Here is a 21,323-nt window from a genome sequence, read left to right as displayed (position 1 = left end):
AGGTTACAAAAATTTAATTTAAAAAATATATGCATATATACACACACACACATATATATATTTGTTGCCAACAGTTATGATCAGATTATCAATAATAGACCCTAATCTGGAAATAAACTGCATGTAGCATAAACTGTGGTGGGAATAGAATGGAATTACGAGAAGAGAAAAAGGAATAATGTTATAGAAGTGCTTATTCTCGTGTTTTTATTTTTTATTTTTTTAAAGATTTTATTTATTTGAGAGAGAGAGAGCATGAGCAGGGGGAGGGGCGGAGGGAGAAGGAGAGGGAGAAACAGATTACCTGCTGCTCAGGGAGCCCAACATGGGGCTGGATCCCAGGACCCTGAGACCCTGACCTGAGCCGAAGGCAGCCACTAACCAACTGAGCCACCCAGGCACCCCTATTCTTGTGATGTGGTATATATATATATATATATATATATATATATATTACATTGTGTATGTAATGTATATATATATATACACACACACACATATATATATACACATACACAATGTAATATTACTCAGCCATCAAAAAGGATGAAATCTTACCATTTACAATGATGTGGATATAACTGGAGTGTATTATGGTAAGCGAAATAAGTCAACCAGAGAAAAACAATTATCAAATGGTTTCACTCACATGTGGAATTTAAGAAAGAAAGCAGATCATAGGGGAAGGAAGGGAAAAATAAAATAAGATGAAATCAGAGAGGGAGACAAACCATAAAAGACTCTTAACTATAGGAAACAAACAGGAATGCTGGAGGGGAGGTGGGTGGGGGGATGGGGTAACTGGATGATGGGCATTAAGGAGGGCATGTGTTCTAATGAGCACTGGGTGTTAAATGCAACAGATGAATAACTGAACTCTACATCTGNTGGGGCTCGATCCCATAACGCCGGGATCACGCCCTGAGCCGAAGGCAGACGCCTAACCGCTGTGCCACCCAGGCGCCCCTGAACTCTACATCTGAAACTACTGATACACTATATGTTAACTAACTGAATTTAAATAAAATAAGTTAAAAAAAGAAAATGAATGATGTTAGGGGTGTTTGGCTGTCTCAGTCGGTAGACATGTGACTCTTGATCTTAGGGTTATGAGTTCAAGGCCCACATTGGGCACGGATCCTACTTTAAAAAAAAATTAATGATGGGGCGCCTGGGTGGCACAGCGGTTAAGCCTCTGCCTTCAGCTCAGGGCGTGGTCCCGGCGTTATGGGATCGAGCCCCATGTCAGGCTCTTCTGCCATGAGCCTGCTTCTTCCTCTCCCACTCCCCCCGCTTGTGTTCCCTCTCTCGCTGGCTGTCTATCTCTATCGAATAAATAAATAAAATCTTTAAAAAAAAATTAATGATGTTGGCTCTCAAATCATTATGGTACTTGGATCTAAGTGGATCGATATAAATGAAGCAATTTATAAAGTATCAATATTCACAATACACTGGAAATTACATGCTTGCAACTATTTAAACTTGTCAATGAAATACGTCATATGCTAACTTAAAAATGTGTATGTGGTAGCAGGGATTCATTTTCAAAATGTACCAAAATGCAGTACCGAGAAAGGACTGAGGACTGGTGGCCAGGTACTTTTTGGACAATAGCCCGTTCCACTGGAGCGATTAACTGTACGTGTTCTCAAGCCAGACCATCTGGATTGAAACCATGTCCTCCTTTTCCCATAACGTTAGGCAAGATTCCTTTTTTTTCTTTTTTAAGATTTTATCTATTTATTTTTGAGAGAGAAAGAAAGCACAAGCAGAGGGAGGGGCGGAGGGAGAGGAAGAAGCAGACTCCCCACTGAGCAAGGAGCCCAACGTAGGGCTCAATCCTAGGACCCCAAGATCATGACCTGAGCGGAAGGCAGATGCTCAACTGACTGAGCTACCCAGGCACCCTGAGATTCCTTTTTTTTTTAATTGAAGTATAATTTACACTTCGAAGTGCACATATTTTCACAATCTGAAATACACTGAATGTCGCCAGCTCCTGGATCAGGAAGTAGAAGGATAGTAGCACCCCGGAGGTCCCCCTCATGCTTGTGTAAATTTCTTAGCCTCTTGCTGCTTCTGATTCCTCATCTCCTAAATGGGGTTAACAATCCCAGCCCCATAGGGTTGTGGGGAGGCTCTGTGAACTGGTATCTGCAGAACTGTCAGCAGGGGCGTGGCACAGGGTGAGCCATGGAAGTGTTGGCTGTTGTCATAACTCTGGATGGTGACCAAGCAAGAGCCTCTCCACTGCCCTTTACCCCAGCCTGGCTAAAAGCCCCATGCTCCTGTGGCTCCTGGGCCCAGGAGAGCACCTTCAGGTCCCCAACATACAAATCCTTGTGGGAGGGACTTGAAGAAGACCACAGCTGTTGGAGTCACAGCACAATCAAGGGCCTGATGGCTCTCAGGTAAGTAACACACCCAGCCCAAATGAAATGTGCAGACTTTATTTGCTGTGAGACGTTCCACTGCCTGGTAGAGTCCCAAAGGTCATCACAGAACCATAAGGGGTGGAGTGGCTGGGGGCTGGAGCTCTGTGCCCTGATATGTCCACTACTGAGAACACTTTCATCCCCAGCTGGTTCAAAGGCTCTTGGCAGGAGGTCTCACCAACCTTGGGTGCTGGGCTGTGAAGCGGTGGATAGTTCTGAGCACAAGGTGGTAGTACCCAGCCGAGAGCAAGGTTCTCACGCAGATCAGAAACTTCTTTCTTCACTGACTCCTCTGTCCTGTAAGCTACCTCTACCCTCCAGCCTCACCCACCCTCCACCAGGCCTACTGTCTAAACAGAGCCCTAGAGGAGTCTGGGAGAGTTCTGAGCCTCTTCACGCATGCCATTGTGGGTCACTTGGACTGGCAGTTTGTAGCTACAGTAGGAGGACGGTTTTCAGAGGCCCATTTGGCAGCTGTCTGCCTCCCCCAAATCCTTCACTCTCATCCACCTTCAATCCTCTCATGGTATCTTTTATCCTGGGGTTCAGTGGCTCTAACTCCCTGCCAGTCCAGGATCTGAGCTATGTCTCCGGAACTCCAGCTGCTTGGGGACAGGGCCGAGGCGTTCAGGAAGGGAGGGAAAGCGGGGACCACAGATGAGTCCCTGTACCTCCAGGGGATGAAGAGGTGAGGCCAAGGGTGACAGGAGCCCCTCAGGGTGCTCCTGTGCTGAGGATACTGTAAGAATTTTGTCTGTTGTCACGGCCAGGGGAGGAGCCCTGGAGGAGGAGTTCCTTCGCGTCAGCCTATACTTGTTCAAGTCACCACAGCTTGGGACCTGGGGGTGTGGGAGGGCAAGAAAGGGGGAGGCCACCAACTTCAGGGATAGGAACTGGCAGGAGCTGTGTCCTGTTGCCCCGCCCCAGCTGTGGGGTCTATGGTTACAATCTGGGCTTTGCCACCACCTGTCCAGGCTGCTTGTCGTGACATAAAGGAGGACAGCAGAAGCCACAGCTGCTCACGGGCCACAGAGGCTCTGGGCTTGATGCCACATGGAGACCAAGTTCAGGGTGGGGCAGACATGCAGCTGCCTCCAGGAAAGCCCTTGGGGATCCCTTTATCTGCTCACCTGTTCAGGGGTCAGACTGCCCTGGGACAGCCTAGTTCCTGGACTCTGAGTGGCTGAGGCTGCAGGAAACAAGGCCAGGTCATCGGAGGTAGGGGCTCCCAGAATGTAGCCAGTGTGACCCTGGGATGGGGGCTGCTGAAGGAGCTGTAGGATGCGGCTGAGGTCTGAGGACAGGCGGGACTCCAACCTGCCAGACAGAACCCCATAGTCCAGGTCAGAGTCAGCATCAGGATAAGGGAGAGCAGTTCAGGTCCTGAGGGCAGCTTTCAATTACTGCTGGATGGAATGGCAGCCTTGGACCTACCTGAAGCTATTTCCCTGCTACAATCCACAGCCCCCGCCAAAATTTCCCTTAGCACATCCCTGACTTCAATAATAACCGTGACCAGGCATTGTGCACACCTTAGCCCTCCTATGGAAGCTTTGGTGTGGGTGTTCTGATTATCCCCATTTCATGAAAGGGCAAATGGAGGCTCAGGATAGTTAAGTAACTTGTCCGCACTCTTGCTGGTCAGTTGCAGAGCCGGGTTAGGAGCCCGGGTCTATACTGCCCCAAGCCCTCACTCTACCACCACAGCCCTGCCATCCACAGGTCACACCCCCTTTCCAAGAGCCCATGGAATTTGTTTCTGCACGAGGTTATGCCCTTCCTCCAAAAAGGCTTCCTTGGCCTGTTTGAGGGGTTTGCTAGGACAAGCCATCCAAGGAACTGGGCTTAGTGACATAGCGAAGGGGAGGCCGGCAGCTAAATGGGGCTAGCCATTCTAAAACCCACAAGGCACCCAGCGATGTCCCTGAACCACCAAGAGGGGGCACCCGTGCCTAGTCCACTGCTGGGCCTGCTCTCTGCAGCCACCCCCATCCCTGGCCCACAGGACACTCACCTGTTCATCTGGGCCTGGAGCTGCTCTAGCCTGGAGCCTAGCTCCCGAGGCCAGCCGTCTGGGTCTCCCTGAGGGTTAGGGGGGCTGTGCCTTGGCCTTGGAGGCACTTGCTGCAGCAACTCAGGCCAGAGGCCAGATGCATCTGAGATGCTCAGGGAAGGGGCTGCAGCTGCAGGAGGGAAAAGGAAGCCTGAGCTTCGGTCTGGCTGGTTCCACAGGCATGACCTGGAGCAGAGCCCATCCCTTCCCCTACCTGCCATGGGAACACAGGTTGGGAGAAGTGGATCTCTTTACCTGGTTGCCCTGGAGCACAAGGTCCTATCCCCATAGAGGTCTGGCTTCCAGGTCCCAGAAGGCTGTAGCCCTGGGAAGGGGGCTGGGGCCCCAGCTTTGGTGGGGGGGGGCGCTGGCCGGGTGGGGACAGTCCAGCCCTGGCCTCACTGTCCAGGAGCTGCAGCCCAGCCACTGCCCTGGTGCCTTGATGTGAAACCCCAGGGGGATGGCTTGCATCCACCCCTGGGGACAGCCCTCACTCAGGCTCTGAGCACACAGGGGCAAGCAGGAGACAAGGGTGTCCTGAGCCTGGGAGAGGGAGCCCCTCTCCTCTCATCAAGGGGCTGGGGAGGCCTCTCCCAAGGTGAGGCAGATGGGGAAGGACCGAAAGGGGTAGGACGCTGGCCAGGGGCTTCAGGTTGGGGTGGGGCAGACACTGGTGGAGGCTGGCTTTGCTTACCTGACTGGTTGTCGTGGAGGAAGAAGCCTTGGTGATCCGGGCTGCCTGGAGCTGGCTGGGGTGATGACTGGAAACCCCCGCCTGCCTTGTGGGGAACAAGAGCATCAAGTAACAGGTACTAAAGCTGGGACAGGGCCTCTTCTTTCTCCCCTGCATGCCCCCCGCCTCTGGCTCTTGAGACAACTAGGTGAGAAAGTGGTAACAGGAGGCCAGGCTTCCCCTGATGCTCCAGAAAGCTTCCTGCAGGTTCTCTCCAGCGCGGGTGGGCAGGAGATTAAGGGGACTTGGAGATGCGCAGACCCCCACCACCACCAAGAGTCTTGGGAGCAGCAGCCTTGAGTAGCAAGATTTGATGGGGTGCGGGGGAGGGGGACAGAGGAGCTATTCTTGCAGAACTCCCTTTTCTGAATGCCCTGGTACTCCTGTCCTCAGCTTGGGCTACTGGGGAGTTTCCTCTGAGGAGACTGGGTCTGGAATCTGCAATCCATCCAGGATACCCTCTGCAGCACCCTTGGCAGACCACCCTCTTGGCACCATGTAACTTGGGGGTACCAAGGACCTACAGATGCCCCAGGCCACGGAGACCACATCCCTCTTGCCCCAGGGTCCAGCCACTGAGCCCTTGGGCCATCTGATGGCTCGTAGGGGCTAAGGCCACCAAGGCAGTGTCCTTACCAGAGGTCTCCTAGACAGATCAGGTGGGAAGAAGAGAGACCATTGGGGAGGGAGAAGAGCAGAATGGACAGGATGGGGATGGCTGTCCATAGCAAGCAAAGCTGCCTTAGGACCACCATCCGGAAGCTGGGCACGGGGCCTGAGCCAGCAGAGCACCTCCTCCTGAGGCCGGGTGACAGCTCAGTGCCAGGCCTCGGCCACTGTCCCCCTGCCAGGCACGCCTGCCCCCTCCTTCGCACTAGCTGATTCCAGACCCCCTCCCATACGGTCCCTTCTGGGCACTTCCATTCTGTACTGGATGTCCCACTCCTTGGTAACCCTGAGCTCCGCAGAAATTTGGTCTCCCCACACATCCTCGTGACTTCCTGGGTTGTTTATGAAGCTCTTCATTTTCCCTGAGCTGTGATAAGCTGGAGGGGAGAGGCTGCTGTATCACTCGTTCACACCGCTGGGACCTGGCACTGTGAGCCCCTGGATGGCAGACACTGTCCCCCTTCCAGCTTGGTGCCACGGGGTGGACAAAGCCTCCGCCGTGGAGTCACGCGACCTTGAGTCACTCTTTGGCTCTGCCTTTGACTGTATGGCTTACTGTATGGCGGTACGGCTTTGGTCAATGTGTTCATCCACTCTGACCCTCAGTTTCTTCATCTAGAAAGTGGGGGAAATAACGCTCTGTGCAAGGAGAAAATGTGAGCGAAGCCCAGGGCTCAGCATGGAGTTGGCGGTATCATCGTACGTGGCATTAGGTTGGCCACGGTAGCCACAGAAGAAATTACGGTGAAGGACGCAGGATGGGGTTGAAAGGAAGGGAGGTGGTCCGATGGTTTCCCTCAGGCCTGGCAGGCCAAGTGCTCAGCAGCCTCCGTGGCCCGAGGCCACTGCCCGCCCCGGCCCACCCAGCCCAGACTCACGTCCCGCAGGTTGAAGGTGACTTCCAGCTTACTCCAGAAGCTGTCTGCAAACGCAGGGTACAGGTCCAGCACCTCCAGCAGGTCTGCACGCTGGATCTTGTGCAGGTCACAGTAGGTCAGGGCCCGCACATCTGCACTGGACTTGCCTGGCCGGGTGTGAAGGCTAATGGGCTCCCCAAAGATGTCGTTCTTGCCTGCCAGCCAGAGGGGCAGGGGTTTCTCCAGGGCCTGGCTCCACGCTCTCCTTGGAAGAGCCTCCCTGAGGGTCCCTTGATTACTAATCCTCCCCGACCTACCGCCCACTGCAGGGGCGGGGCGGGGTTGGGGGGAGAGCTGCCCCGCTGGGCCTTGTGCTCAGGATCAAGCTCTGGGGACAAGGCCGGATGTGCTGGCTGGGGGTAGGGAGGGGTTGGATGTGAGACCTGCCTTTTCTTTTGTTCTCTGAACTCTGCAGAGAGCACATACCGTCCCAGCATGTGGGTCCCCCCCCAACACCAGTCTCAGGGCCCCTCAGGACCACTCTCTATCAGAATCCCCCTCATTCCAATTTTCCATGTTCTTTGGCACTGCCCCTATCCACTCCTCCACTCCAGGGGGCAGGAAGGGACACTAAAGGCTCTCTGCTCAACCTCTTCCTTGCTCCTCAGCCTGGCGGTGCTGTGAGTGCAGGGAACCCCGGGCGAGGAGACCCCGCTGTCCCCAGGGCAAGCCTGAGGTTTCTATCTCTTTGTGTTCCCACTCCCTACTGTGGGGCCAGGTAACCAGCATGGCCCTGGCAGAGGAAGCCTGGGGAAGTCACTTCCCCTCTCTGGACCCCACTCTTCGCATCTCTAAAATGGGTATAACCATATCTGCCTTGCCTGCCCCACTGGACTGTCCAGAGGAACAGATGTGATGCTTGAGAAACTGCCTCAAACAGCAAGAGGCATCAGACGGGTTGGTGCCAGGCATTGGGGGGGACGGATGTCCCAGGGTGGACATAGGCTGGTGACACTTTGGGCATGTGGAGAGGGTAGGGGCTCTCCTGGTGCCAGGCCCACTGTGTTGGCCACAAGATGTAAACATGACTAAGATGCCCTCCCACCCACAAAGAGCCCCCAAGGCCCCACAAGACAGGCACCTAAGCACCGACTAGTTTACACATCATCTGTAGAGCCTTAGGACAGGGGAGACCAAGAGCTAAGGGGCGGAGGAGGAAGAGGGGGGGCTCAGTCTACCAGGGATGGTGGACGCAGGGAGGAGGGGCTTCAGAAGATGTGAAGTGGGGGCTGGATTATGACAATGAGGGCTGGGCCCCCAGGAGAAAGGCAATCAGAGCAGAAGAAACAGCCATGTGTGCACAGCGTGGGCAGACAGGGAGCCCAGGGCTGGGGCACCAGGGACCATGATTGCCTGACGTCCACTTCCCATAGGAAAGTCCAGCCCCTCAGCCTGGCAATACGACCAGGAGCTCTAATGGTTTACATGGACAATGATGGATGGAAGCCAAGACCTGTTGCCCAAGAGAACAGGATCAAAGGTCAGTCAAGAGGAGGGGACTGAGGTCCAGAGAGGGAAGGGACTCACCAGAGTCACATATGAAATTCATAAGCTCGAAATCTGGGCGACATCATAAAATGATGGTTATCTAGTAGACGAAGGATTATGATCTAATGTACATTTCCACTCAAGAAAAATGAGAGGATTTCAGGTATCTAACTGCAACTTAAATTGGACTAGCTTCTTAATTATTAAATAGAATTATCATCCTTCCCATGTGGATGGCACTTCTAAGGTAGGCTGGAAGTGAGGGAAGGTCTCATAGAGGAGCCCATGGCTTGAACTCAGCCTTGAAGGATGACCGGGGTCTGCCAGGCAAGTGCTCCGAGCAGAGGGGTGACAGAGACTGCAGGTTAGAGAACTCTAAGCAGTTTGGATCGCTGCAGCGTGAAGTAGCAGGGGGGGAGGGTGGCAGGATTTAGGGAGGTCAGACTGGGGAGGACTGTGCATGCTGTGATCAGGGGTTTACATGTGTCCTGTGGGTCATGGGGAACCATGGGAAGATTTTGAGCAGCAGAAGTGTATGGACAGATGTGAATTTCAGGTCACTGGCAGAAGGTGGAAGATGGGGTACGGGGGTAGACCAGATGCAGGGATACAGGAAAGGAGCTCTTGACATGTGCCCAGGGAGAACACGATGTGGGCTGGAGCCGGGCAGGGACAAGGAGACAGGTGTGGGACAGAGAGGTATTAACAAGGGTAACAGACAGGAGTCTGTGGCTGCCTAGATGGTGGGGGTGGGGCAGGAAAGGAGAAGGGTGCTCCCTTGTTGAGTCCCAGATCTCTGGCCCCCAAAATGGACGGTTCACAGCGATGGGAATTCTGAAGGAGCAGCTTTTGAGTAAAGGTGATGATTTCAGACACAGGCATGTTGTTTGGTCTATCTATGGAATATAGGATGGCCCTACCCAGGAAGGAATGGAATATTCCGGTCTAAGGAGAGATTGGGGCCAGGAGAGAGCTCTGGGGGTCCTTGCAGATAGATGAGGCTGAGAGTGTGGGAGCAAGAAGTAGGTCAAGTGAGGGTATGGGGTGAGGAAAAGAAAGCAGAGCCCACACTTGGTGAACACCAGCTGAGGGCAGACCAAAAGGAGAGGACTGAGTAGAGAAACTGGAGGGGGCCTGTCCAGTGGGGTGGGAGGGGAGCCCAGCCACAGAGACAAAAGCAAGGAGAGGCTGACATCCTTATCAGGGTCTTGGGGTGGGCTGAAGTCAGGGAGAAGGCAAGGAAGATGAGAATCATCTCAGAGAGGTGAAGTGACCTGCCCAAGGTCACATGGTTGGTAAGTAGCAGAGGCTGTGCGTGCCCCCAAATCCGTCCCCGTCCCACGCTCATATCCTTCCTCCAAAGTGTCCAGCTGTCCCTGTAGCAGCAGTGAATGAGACTGGGGTCCTCCCTCTACCCAAGACAAACCTTTGCTCTCTCACAGTGAGCTCCCCAAGAGTGGAAGAAGGTGGGAGCTTTCTCAGATTTTGGAGTCAGACACATAGGCCTGGAATCCCTGTCTGGCCACTAGTCAGCAGGACCTCTCTGAGCCCCTACTTCCCTATCAGGAAAATGGAACCTATGGTAGAGGTTTGTTTTAAGGATTCGGTGAGCTGGGTGTAAAAGCTCTCCACCGCGCATGTGCGCACGGTGCCACCGTAATCGTTAGGAATGGAGTAGTCCAGGCAGGACGTCTCTACTTCCACCGCACCCACCCTTACCGGTCTGGCCCTCCCTGCCCGACCCACCTAGGATGGCCACGACCACGTCGTCGCGCAAGATCTCGATGGAGCCACGGGAGATGAAGTAGAGCGTGGAGAGCACGTCGCCGAGGTGCACCAGCGTGTCCCCTGGCGGTGCGTGCGTCGTCTTGAACTTGACGGCCAGCGCGCGCAGGCACCCCTTGCTGGCTCCGCGGAAGGCAGGACAGTGCTGCAGCAGCGCGCGGTGCAGGTGCAGGCAGATGTCGGCCTGCAGGCACTCGGGGAAGCCCTTCAGCACCTGCGAGGGGGGCGGGTGCATCCAGCGGGATGCGGCTGGGCCTGGGGCTGGGGGAAAGGGGACCGGGTGGGGAGGGGTCTGGGGGTGCCCTGTGTCCACGGGACCTCGGCCTCCCCCGGGAGCATTTAGCCAGAGCTGGGATTTGAGCTGGATCGCCTGCCCCACCAGACGTAGGGTGGCGGGGGCTCACCGCGTTCATGTCAATGCCGTTGGTGTAGGACCAGGCATGCTGGAAGTACTCTTCCAGGCGCTGCCGCAGCGGGTTTGGGATCTGGTGGAAGCGGATGAACTCCTTGACACGCAACATCTGAGTGTGGTAGCGCGCAGTGCCCGAGTACAGGCGCTGGATGATGGCTGACACGTTGCCAAAGATGCTGGCGTACATGAGGGCTGGGGTGAGGAAGCAGGGGTGCGGGGAGTGAGCTCCTTTGCAGCCCCACCAGTCCATAGCACCCCAGGGCCCGCTCCAGACCTCCTCCTCCCTAGGAGCCCTCTGATCAGGGGCCCCTGTGCCCAGGGCCAAGTCAGAGTGCCCAGAGCAGCGCCAGGGCACGCAGAGGGACAAAAGCCCCTGGGCTTCCTGCCCTCCTCCCTCTGTGCTGTGTCTCTTGGCATCTTCCTGGCCCCAGAGGCCAGACTCCTGAGAACTAGGGCAATGATTTTTTTAGTACAGATTTGTTTTCCTCCTTCAAGTTGTAAAAAAAAAAAAAAAGAAAGAAAGAAAGAAAGAAAGAAAAAAGGAAAAAAAAGTATAATAAAGGGAAAACTCTTGGTCCCTGTTTTCACCCATTTTTTTTCTTGTTTTTGTTTCTCTGGGCTTTCACATCTCTAAATACTCTGAACATGACAACTTAATCTACGTGTAAAATTCCACACCGACTCTTGTGTTGCTAGACGAGGTGTCTTGGGAAGCAGGCAGCACAGAGCAGGGCCTGGGGCACACGCAGCCATGGGAGCTGGCTCCCTTTGATGAAGTTGGGTCTCTGTGTAATCCCTGCCAAATTAGGACCTTCAGTCTCCTTGGTCTGTACACTGGGCTTGTAATATGGCCCCCATGCGGTAGTGATGAAAACGAAGTGTGCACCTTTGACAAGCACTTACAAAAGTGCTTGGGGGGCCAGCTTCATGGGTGTGTGACCTGTGCTAAGAAGGACCCCCTGCTTGGCTTCTGGCTCTGCTGACCCCATTCTGGAAATCCTTAAGGCTTTTTAAATAAATGGTCCCCACGTGTTCATTTTGTACTGGGCCCTGCAAATAATGTGGCTGGTCCTGGTGCCTGGCACAGAGCAAATGTTGTACGTGTGTTAAATTTTGTGTATATATGCAAAATTTCATTGTGCTGTGTGCTTAGTACTCGCCCACCACTTGCAATGTTACTGTGTTGTGTCTCATTACGAAACTAAAAATCGAACGCCATGGGTAAGTCCTGGTTATGAGGTGGCACTCACAGCCGATGAGCATGACGCAGATAGAGAAGACCTTCTCAGAGTTGGTGTTGGGTGAGACGTTGCCGAAGCCCACGCTGGTAAGGCTGCTGAAGGTGAAGTAGAGGGCCGTGACATACTTGTCCTGCACCGAGGGGCCGGAGGCTGGGTCACTGCCATTGTAACGCTTGCCGAGCTGCGCGCCCAGGCTGTCCAGCCAGCCGATCTTGGGCTCCAGGTAGGGCCGCTCCACGTTGCCGATGGCATACCAGATGCAGGCCAGCCAGTGTGCAATGAGCGCAAAGGTGCACATGAGCAGGAAAAGTACAGCCGCCCCGTACTCCGAGTAGCGGTCCAGCTTCCGCGCCACGCGCACCAGCCGCAGCAGCCTCGCCGTTTTCAGCAGCCCGATCAGGGTTGTGGTCTGGAGGGACAGGGAGCGGGCCATGGGGCCGAGGGTCAGCCCTGGAGGGTCTCACTTAGGACCACATTTGTTCACTTGTGCATATGGTCACACAGTCACTCAACAAACACTTACAGAGACCCTGCTCTGGGCTCTTGGCCAGGGCAGCACAGCGCAGAGCCTTAAGGAGCTCTCAGCCTAAAGCTCAAAACAGTGTTACGGTTGTGAGGACAGAAGTCCAGGGGAGCGCAGAGAAAAGGGAGGTCAGTTCTGCGGTGCAGGGCAGGGGAGGCTTCATAGAGGAGGTGACCCATGGGCTGAATCTTGAGAGATGAGGCTGAGTCTGCAGGCAGACAGGAGGCAGAGGGAAAGGCATTCTAGGCGTGAGGAGCTTAATGAGCCAAGCAAGGCATGGAGGCATGAAAGAGCACAGCCCGCATGGGAAACCAAGTGCAGTGTTGCTGTCTGGAGCACTGCGTGGAAGATGGTGGAGTGGTGAGAAATGAGCCTGGAAGGTGGGTGGGCAGGGGCTGCTGCTGTGGGCCTCAAGGTCCAAAAAGAGCCTGGCTTTTATTTCAAGCCACTGGGAAGCCACTGAAGGTTCCACAGTGTCAGATAAATGATCTGAAACTGGTCCTGGCTTCTGTGGGGAGGGGTGAGGTGCAGGGCTGGGGCAGAGGTGGGTAAGAGGGCCACTCAGTAGTGGTGGAGAGGAGGAAAGAGATTGGCTGGAAGTGGGTGGGCATGGGAGGTGGGGGTATTGGTGGACGCCCCCTGCTGGACAGGCTGTTGAGGGGGTGGCTGGGACACGGAAGGCTGAGCTGATTTGAATGGAAAGCTGGTCCCAAGGAGGTGGGGGCGAAAGGATGTTGTGGGACTAGAAGCTATGAGAAGAGCCTGCAAAAGCCTTCATGTCAGCTGTGGGAAGCGCGTGGAGGGTGGGGGTGACAGGGGGGTTAGGCTGCCTTCCAGAAGCAGCCCGTGGTTTCCCTTTCCAGCTCCAGGGTAAGTGCGCTTTAGAAGCCAGCACAAGGGGCTGCGACTACAGGAGTGCCCGTCCCAGAGAGGGCAGGAGTCTGGAGCACAGGGACGGCATCCAGGCTGGTCCTTCTCCGGGGCCGGGAGGTGACACATGTGTGAGGCCCCCTTTCTACCCTCACCTGCTTTGGCAAAGGTACCCAGTGCCGGGTGTTCTCTGTGCCCAGGACCGTGGGCTGGGAAGCCCCAGGGCTGGGGCGCAGGGGATGGCCGCAGCGGCTGGCCCGAGGGGGGTCTGCTCACCTCATCGGAGCCAGAGCGGAAGATGAGCAGGTCGAAGGGGATGGCGGCCACCATGTCGATGAGGAACCAGCCCTTGAAGTAGTGGATGGCGATGCGGCGCGGGTGGCTGACCACCTCGTCATTGGTGTTGACGTAGGTGGTGCGGAAGTTGATGACAATGTCCACAACGAACATGATGTCTACGATGAGGTCCACCACGGTGAGCGGACTGCAGGTGTAGCCGCAGTCCACGCGCTGAGACTCGTCCTGGTCGCTGAGCAGGAAGGCGGCCGAGTAGGGTGTGAAGACGGCCGTGTAGATGACCAGCAGCAGGATGAGCCAGTCCCACACGGCCTTGAAGGGGCTGTAGTGCAGGAGGGTCCCCCGGTGGATGCGTGGGGCCTGCAGCTTGTACTCCGGGAGCACGTCGGCGCCCAGGGACAGGACCTGGGGGTGGGGGCCGTCGGCAGTCAGTGGGGCGTCCATCGCTAGTGAGATCGGTCTGGGAGGGAGGAAGACTGAGGGGCGAGGCCTGGGGCGGGGGCTGCGGGAAAGGGTGGGTGATGAGGGCTGTGGAGGGCAGGGGGGATGAAGCAAAGATGGCGTAGAGCCCGTGTGAGGCAAATTCATAAGGGGACATGTGTGTTGGGAGGAAGTCAGACCAGACACCAGGGGGCTGGACAAGCTGACTGCCGCTGCCAACCCCAGCCTGAGGCCCGAGAAGGGACCCTCAAGGCCCAGCACAGCCCCGCCCACCCTGCCCTGCAGCCCGCACCTGGGTGACCTTCTCGGTGACATTCTGGGTCCGTTCCACCACCTTGTGTGGTGCAATGATCTCGATCTCTGTGGTGGAGCCCGAGCGGTGCTTCTCCAGGTTGAACTCCACGAAGTTGAGCGTGAACTGTGGGATCTGGCCGATGGTCCTGTACTTGACCCTGCCTGTGCCAGGTCCCTGTGCACCCGGCCTGCCATGAGAGCCCTCTGAAACCAGGCCCAGGATCAGAGCAGCCAGAGCCAGGGGACCAACTGCCCCATCTGGTACCCCCACTCACCCCTCCCACCACCACCTGCACCCCACCTCACCGGAGCCCAGGAAGCTCTGGGACAGCAGGCACTGGGACAGGCTGCGGCGCTCGCTTTTGGCCAGAAGCTGGGCCAGGTCCTCGAAGTTGAGGATGAACATGATAACGGCCCCGTCCTCGTTCTTCACGGGGACCACGTCCACCAGGCAGCGGAAGCTGGAGGCTGCAAACACCATGGGGAGGGGTCACAGAAGGGATCCGCTCCTGCAGTAACACAGCCGGGGAAGCCAGGGAGGGGGCTGGGTTGAGGTCAAGTGAAGGGCAGCCACGGGACTGTTGGGCAGAGGGTTGGTGATGCTACCCAGCAGGTGTCCCACCCACAGGGCAGAGGTGGGGAGAGCAGCTTAGCTGCTCATTAGGAGATAACGTAGCTATCAGGCCCAAGTCCACACTCAGCCCTCCGCCCAGGGCTTAACCTAGAGGTTTGCTTCTGCTGTAATTAAAGATGAGCAGATGGGGTGGATTAAGTGGGGAGGTGAGGTCAGGCATTCTACCCCCATATAACTCTGGCTGGCCTGGGGTTCAGCTCCCATATTCCTATGCAACAAAGATGCCCCACTTCCTCAATGCTGGAAGGGACTCTTGAAGAACACAGTAAGTGCTGTGCACGGAGCCAGTTGGTACTTTAGGCCTCAAGATCCATGGTGGTGCCCAGTGGATCCTCGGGGGGCAGACACAGACTCCCCCCGCCCCATTCTGCAGAGCCTGGGGTTCTGAGAAACTGACTGGCTAGGGCTGGAAGGGGACATGGAGTGGGGCTCCCTGAGCTCTCAGTGTATAACAGCTTGGGGAGAAGGGACAGGTACAGGATGAAGATTCTGGAGTGAAGGCCAGGCTGCCACTCTAGGCCTCGAAGGTGCTCAGGGTCCCAGACAGAGGTGCTGGGACTGGAGAGCAGGCAGGGCAGTGGCCTGGGGTCTGGAGAGGGAGAGAGATGGCAGTGTGGGACAGGCCACCCCTTCTGCCACTCTCACACCCTCTTGGGCAGCTTAGACTTAGCTATTGGCCCTTTGTCCTTCTTTCTTGGCTTCAGGGTCTCCCCCACCCCACACAGGTGGGTGGGACAAATCAAAGCTGAGATTGCCACATACCGCCAGAGCCCAGCCTATGGGCTGAGGGGGTGGGTGGGTGGATGCCCCATGAGCCCCCTCTCCATGGTACCCAGTGGTCCCATGTCCCTCAGCTCTAACTGTTGGTAGGCATCAGGCCCAAAGGGCAGGATGCTAAGAGCAGGGGCCTCAAGTAAATATGCAAATCAGAAGGCAGAGCTGCCCTCTCTGAGGGCAGGTTTGTGTCTGTCTCATGTGTGAGGGCCAGGACTTGTCCGAGGTGTCATGTGTTGGTTGAGTGAATGAAAGAATGTATAAATGTGAGTGGGTGGGAGGCCGGTTGGCAGGAGCATTGCTACTTTGAGGTCCATTAGGATCTCTTTTCCCCCAAACTGCGCCCTCACACCATCAGCACTGGGGTGCAGCTGAGCGGCCCCCATCCTCCCTCCCACCTTCTTCCCCGGGAGCAGGAATCTCCCGGATCAGATTCCCTGACTCCCAGGCACCAGGCAGCCATCTGCCAGCTGCTGCACTGAGCCCCGGGGGAGACATCCATGCCAAGGGGAGGCCACCCACCTGCCTCTGTGGCCGCTCCTGGGCTCACAGGGCTGTAGGCTCAGCCTCCCAGACCACAACCTGGCGCTCTTGTCAGCCCAGGACACAGGGAGGTTTGGACACTGGGACCTAGCCAGGAAGGCTTGTTGGCCAGTGGTCAGAGACATCCCCCCCTCAAGGCCAGACTGCCTCCTCACTCTCTGGCACTACAGAGATCTGGGCTGGGACAGGGCAGGGAGAAGGCCGAGCTGGGCTGAGGGGCAGGGCCTCCAGGCTCTCTATGCTGCTAGGGACTGTCAAGGCCCAATCTTCAAGTGGTGGGACCCGCCCACTGATGTTCTCTTTGGAAAACTGAAGCTGGGAAGAGACCACAGGTCCATCATAGCAGTGAGGGCTGGAGGGGAGCTGTGCCTGCCTTCCCAGGCCTGACCTTCATTCTTGCTGCCGATAAGGTGGGCAGACACAGGAGGTTGTGAGGATTTAGGTGAGTTCGGAGCATTCTTCTTCCACAGCCCTAGGCTGTCCTTGCTTGCAAGTAACAGTGTCTGGGCAACCAGAAGGGGGTGAGTGTGTCACCCCAGGTTGTGCCCAGAAGTGGCGGTGTCCCTGCGCTCTTGCCCCATTGCTGGATGGGGAGCCACAGTCTCTGCCTTTTCTCCCTTCCGGGGGCTCCTTCCAACACCCACCTCATCTCAGCAGATTTGTCTGCCCCCTGGGACACAGCCCTTCTCTCTGCTCTTCTCTGCCTCCTGGATGTGCTCCTTCCTTCAGTTTCCCGTTGTTCCCACCCCCTGCCCCCTGGTCCTTGCCCCTCCTCTGCACGGCCTCCTTGTTGTCCATCACCCCCTCTCTTTATTCCCACACAGTCCAAGGTCGCAGTGAGCTCTCAGGGAGAAGCTGGTGCTATAGAAAGATGCCACTGAGAGGGTAATGGGAGGGTGGCCTCCTGCTTGGTGCTTCCGGCATTCATGGGCGCGTATCTGGAAAACACTGGGGCCTCTGACCCCAGCCCTTACCCTGTCCTCCTCATCCAGAGCCGAGGACTGGAGGAGCCCAAGCTTCCTCTAATGTGGCTTGGAGATGAGGAGACTCTCTGGTTTGGGGTCATTAGAGAGGAGGGCCCAACAAAGGCAGGCAGGGCTAGGCTCCTCTGGCAGGTGCCTAGTGGGGGCAGGCATAGAGGTGGGGGGGGGATCTGAGCGCTCTCTATCCCTCCCTCCAGACTCTCATTAATTCTAGTCTTGTGAGTGTCCTCATTCCTCCTCCTCTGTGAGATTCTTACTTTCCTTAGTAAAGGCAGATGGAGGAAGAGCCAGGTTCTTAGGGGTCTCTGAGCCCCATCTCACGGGGTAATTTTGAATCCAACTTTGTGCAGCTGTATAATGTGGAGATAAATGAACACAGACCTTTCATTTTGACTTGGAGAATCGTCAGTGGATTACCCTTTTAGAGGAAAAGAGGATTATAAATAAACCAGCTAGAGTTCTGGTCAGGACCCTTTTCCACATCCCTGGAATCAAGGGGAGGGGATGAGAGGAAGTATTGACTGGAAGAGGAAGAAATCACCATTAGGATGCCTGTCAGGAGGACTAAAAGATGTATATGAATATGTTAAAAAAAAAAGAATCATGTGGTCAGAGTGGACCAAAAGGTGAACAGAAGTTATCTGAGCACCACATCCTTTTTTAAGGGTAATGCACAGGCCAAGAAGCTCTCTTTTCTGGGTTTCAGGCCATTCTCAGGTAGGTCCAAGTGGTCAAAGGCTTGGGTAACAGGGCAGAGAAGGGCTTAGGGGTGCGTGGCATAGGCTGGGATTTGGGGGCATCAGATATGTGGTAATTTTCCATTTTCACCCAGGGCCAGCCTCCAAGACTAGGTCCCGGAGTCTCTTCTGATGTCTGGAGGACATCAGCAGGGTTCTGAAGATCTGGATCTTGATCTCAGAGGGCCAAAGCCTGGTCTTGATCTCTGCCCCCTGCCCAGGCACATGCAGGGTGCTGAGGAGACCCTAAGGGACCTGATCTCACATCCCTGGAGTCTAAGATCAGCCCATACCCCTCTGGGGCCCAGGTAGAGCTCTGGGGTCAAAGAGCAGGACCTGTTGTCCCTCCCCATTTCCTGCTATCCCATCCTATTCCTGAGGGACCCTTCTCACTCCCCTGACTGTCACCTCTTCCCTGCAATGATATGAGGAGGTGAGGTCACAGCTTTTAAAAATATTCTGACTTCATTAACCCTGTGAGTGCTGTCAAACTAAGCCAGATTCTTCCTAGTCCCCTAACCACCACGCCTATGTCCGTTTGGTTGGGAGCAGCAGGAGACGGGGACAACAAGGACCCACCCATGAAGTACCCTAGAACCCCTTATACACAAACATGCACACACAACCACACTCATGTTCACACTTACATTCATGTTCCACATACACCCCAGGCCCCTAGGGCCCAGGGTTCTTAGTACCCCTCAGTCCCAATCCAAAGGAGCCTGTCCTTTATACTCTGATGGCCCTCGTGCCTGCCTTCTCCAGAAGTCCCGCCTCTGAGCAGAGGCAGTTGGGGTCCTTTCTCCCCTCTTGGCGTTACTCAGAACAAATACCTCAAGGAAAGAATCCAGAGACTGGGGTTCTGGCCCCAAGTTGGACCCCAGCAGTAGGATCTTGGACAAGTCCTTCCTTTGTCTTGGGCCTTGGCTTCTTCATCCATGAAATGAAGGGATTTATCTAAGCCAGTGGTTCCTCAACTTGGCAGAACATCAGAACCGCCAGGGAGATTACTCCAAATGCACCTGCTTCGGTTTCAACTCACACCTCTGAGTCAGCCTCTCTCTAGGGAAGGTGTGTTTTGGAAAACACACCCCAGGTAGTTCTGATGCAGAACCAGGGTAGGGGGCCATTAAGTGATTTCAAAGGGACTTTCAGGATCCTAGTTCCCACTCATCTCTTCCCTTCCTCCCACCCACTGTCTGAGACTCTGAGTTCCTAGGGGGAGAGTCTTAAAGGGCCACAGAGCTGTCCTCAGCTCCTGCCCCATGCTTCTGTTCTGCTTGTAATAAACGTGGGCTGGCAGTAACATCCCAAGCCGGATGAGCCTCTGGGTAAGGGCAAACTCCAGACTCCATCTCCCCAAGGATCTGGGGCTGGGTGAGCCAGGCCCACTCCTGTTTCCCAGCCAGCAGCCCCCAAGCCTTGCCTGCCCACAGAGGCAATGAGAGGGTGACTCCTCCCCTAATCCCCAGAGCAGACAGAGATGAGGAAAGGTTAATTTTCGTTCCAGCTGCCTGACAGCTGGGGCTGACAGTGACGGAGTGAGCAGCCAGGAGACTGGGGACATGGGGGAGGGATGGTGGAGCGGGAGGCCCTGCCTGGAGTAAGGATCAGTCGGTGAGTCAGCCTGGTCCCCAGCTTCGGAAAAGGACCTCAGAAGGCATTGAATCCAATGCCCTTTGCTCCCCCCCACCCTGCCCCGTGCAGATGAGGAAACTGAGGAGCAGAGAGGAGCAGGATTTGTCGGGGCCTCTGGTCCCTGGGTCAGTGCCCTCCCAATGGCCACCCTGGCTGGACAAGAGAGGGGCCGAGTCAGCCCTGCAGAACCTGTGGCCCGAGGGAGCCTCACCATCCTTGCGGTAGTAGAGGATGTCCACCTTGCACTCCTCGGTCCCCAGCAGGGCCTGCGCTAGGCGGGACATGGCACTGCGAGGGGTGTTGGGGCCTGTGAGGAAGTCGCAGGTGCAGGGTCGCTGCATCACCTCCACTCGGGAGTAGCCGAAGAGTTCACAGAAGCCGTCATTGCAGTAAATGATGGCACAATTCTCCATCTGCGCATTGGCTATCAGGAACTTCCGACCTGGGGTGGGATGTGGGAAGCCCATGGCAACCAAGACTGGGCAACAGGGGGTGGAAGGGTCATAGGGATTCTTGGCAGCAGTGAGGGGGTGTCTAGATGGGGGAGCAGAGCAGTAACCAGAATGAGGGAGCAAAGTCAGGTCTGGCGGGGGTGGGAAGACCTAGGAGGCCAGAGTCATGGGGGATGGTCATGCGACTCTTGAAAGTAATGAGGGTGATGGTCAGGATGGGGGATCAGAACAGTGACCAGATAAGTGGGGGAGGGGGAGTCAGGCATGAAGGTCGTGGGAAGACCAGGGAAGTAATGGGGTCAGTGAAGTGGGAAAGAGGCCGAAAGCTTTCTGGAGTCAGTGCAGGGAGTCAGGAAGAGGGAGCAGGGATGTGAACAGATGGGGCCCAGGGTTGGGGGAGCTCCTAGAAAAACTAGAGTGGCTAGGGTCAGGAGGTGAAAAGGAGGGATCAAGGAAACCTCTGGAGGAAGCGGTGGGGGGGGGCGGTGTCAGGAGGAGGAAGCAGGACAGTGATAGAAGGGAAGGTCAGCGATTGAGGTACCAAGAAATCAACTGGGGGGGGGGGGGCTGCACTCTGCCTCTCTGGCTCCAGAGGAGAGTGTGGCATTGGAGGTAAGTGGGTCTCGCTGGAACAGAAGGTGTGCGGGGACATTAAAGCGAAGGATTTTGTCTTCAGCATCAGTACCCCCCACCCTGCCCCATTCGAAGTAAGGAAAGGGGTTCCGCCACTCCTGCCACCCAACCAGGAGTTCAGATCGGCCCCCACCTCAACGCATACACTCACTCTGGCCCTCGAACTTGCGGATGATGGTGTCCAGGTACGTGTTTTGGGGCGCGACGTGGCCCCTACGGACAGGCATCTTTCGGCGGCAGCCTCCGCCCGGAGCCACGAGTGCCCCGGCTCCCTGCGTCTCTGCCTGTCCTCCGGCTCAGCGGCGTCCGGCTCCGGGTGGGCGTCGCCCCCGGAGAGGGCCGCGGGGCTCCCTGCCCCGCCTGCCAGCCCGCGCCTACCCACTGCTGCCCGGCTCGGCCCTTGGCAGGCCGGCCGAGGCCGCGCCTCACTCCCCCAGCGCCAGCCAAGGAGCTGTCCGTGCCGCGGTGCTGAAAGAAGCCGCGCGGCAGCGGGGCGAGGTTCGCCGGGCGGGGGCAACTTCTCCAGGACCCGACGGGGCAGGGGTGGGGCCCTGACTCCTAGGGGGAGGAGCTGGGCAGAAGTGCCGCACCAGGAATAGGTCAGGGCTGTCTCAGGAGCTTCTTTCTTTCTGCTCCTGTCCCACTGCCAGTGGCCTCAGCCCCTCTCGGACCCTCTCCCGCTACGGAAGGGCAGTCCGTACTTTGCCGGGCCGTGTCTTTTAGGTGGAGGGCGGGGAGAGGGGGAGCAGGAGTTGTTAGAGCCCTCAG

General features: G+C 56.2%; 1 protein-coding gene across 3 annotated transcripts; it reads right to left on the bottom strand.

The window, feature by feature from the left end:
* Positions 1–2,451: 2,451 nt before the first annotated feature.
* On the bottom strand, positions 2,452–20,832 carry KCNH6 (potassium voltage-gated channel subfamily H member 6). 3 transcript variants are annotated; one of them, XM_034641776.1, is made up of 14 exons: positions 20,707–20,832; positions 19,682–19,912; positions 14,468–14,629; positions 14,160–14,365; positions 13,406–13,831; positions 11,746–12,145; positions 10,488–10,687; positions 10,045–10,297; positions 6,772–6,965; positions 5,186–5,270; positions 4,453–4,621; positions 3,569–3,755; positions 3,110–3,277; positions 2,452–2,633 (listed from the first exon to the last, which is right to left on the bottom strand). In XM_034641776.1, the coding sequence occupies exons 1-14, from the start codon at positions 20,780–20,782 to the stop codon at positions 2,613–2,615; spliced, it is 2,778 nt and encodes a 925-aa protein (XP_034497667.1). In that variant the 5' UTR covers positions 20,783–20,832; the 3' UTR covers positions 2,452–2,612. The 3 variants fall into 3 exon arrangements, with proteins under 3 accessions (XP_034497667.1, XP_034497668.1, XP_011226758.1); XM_034641777.1 differs by having other exon boundaries at positions 2,452–3,277; positions 11,746–11,831; positions 11,991–12,145; XM_011228456.3 differs by having other exon boundaries at positions 2,452–3,277.
* Between the last annotated feature and the right edge of the window lie 491 nt (positions 20,833–21,323).

This window comes from Ailuropoda melanoleuca, chromosome 13 (assembly GCF_002007445.2).
Source record: "Ailuropoda melanoleuca isolate Jingjing chromosome 13, ASM200744v2, whole genome shotgun sequence".
Classification (NCBI taxonomy): Eukaryota; Metazoa; Chordata; class Mammalia; order Carnivora; family Ursidae; genus Ailuropoda; species Ailuropoda melanoleuca.
The sequence above is the reverse complement of the archived record's forward strand: the minus strand, read 5'-3'. Positions and strand labels throughout refer to the sequence as shown.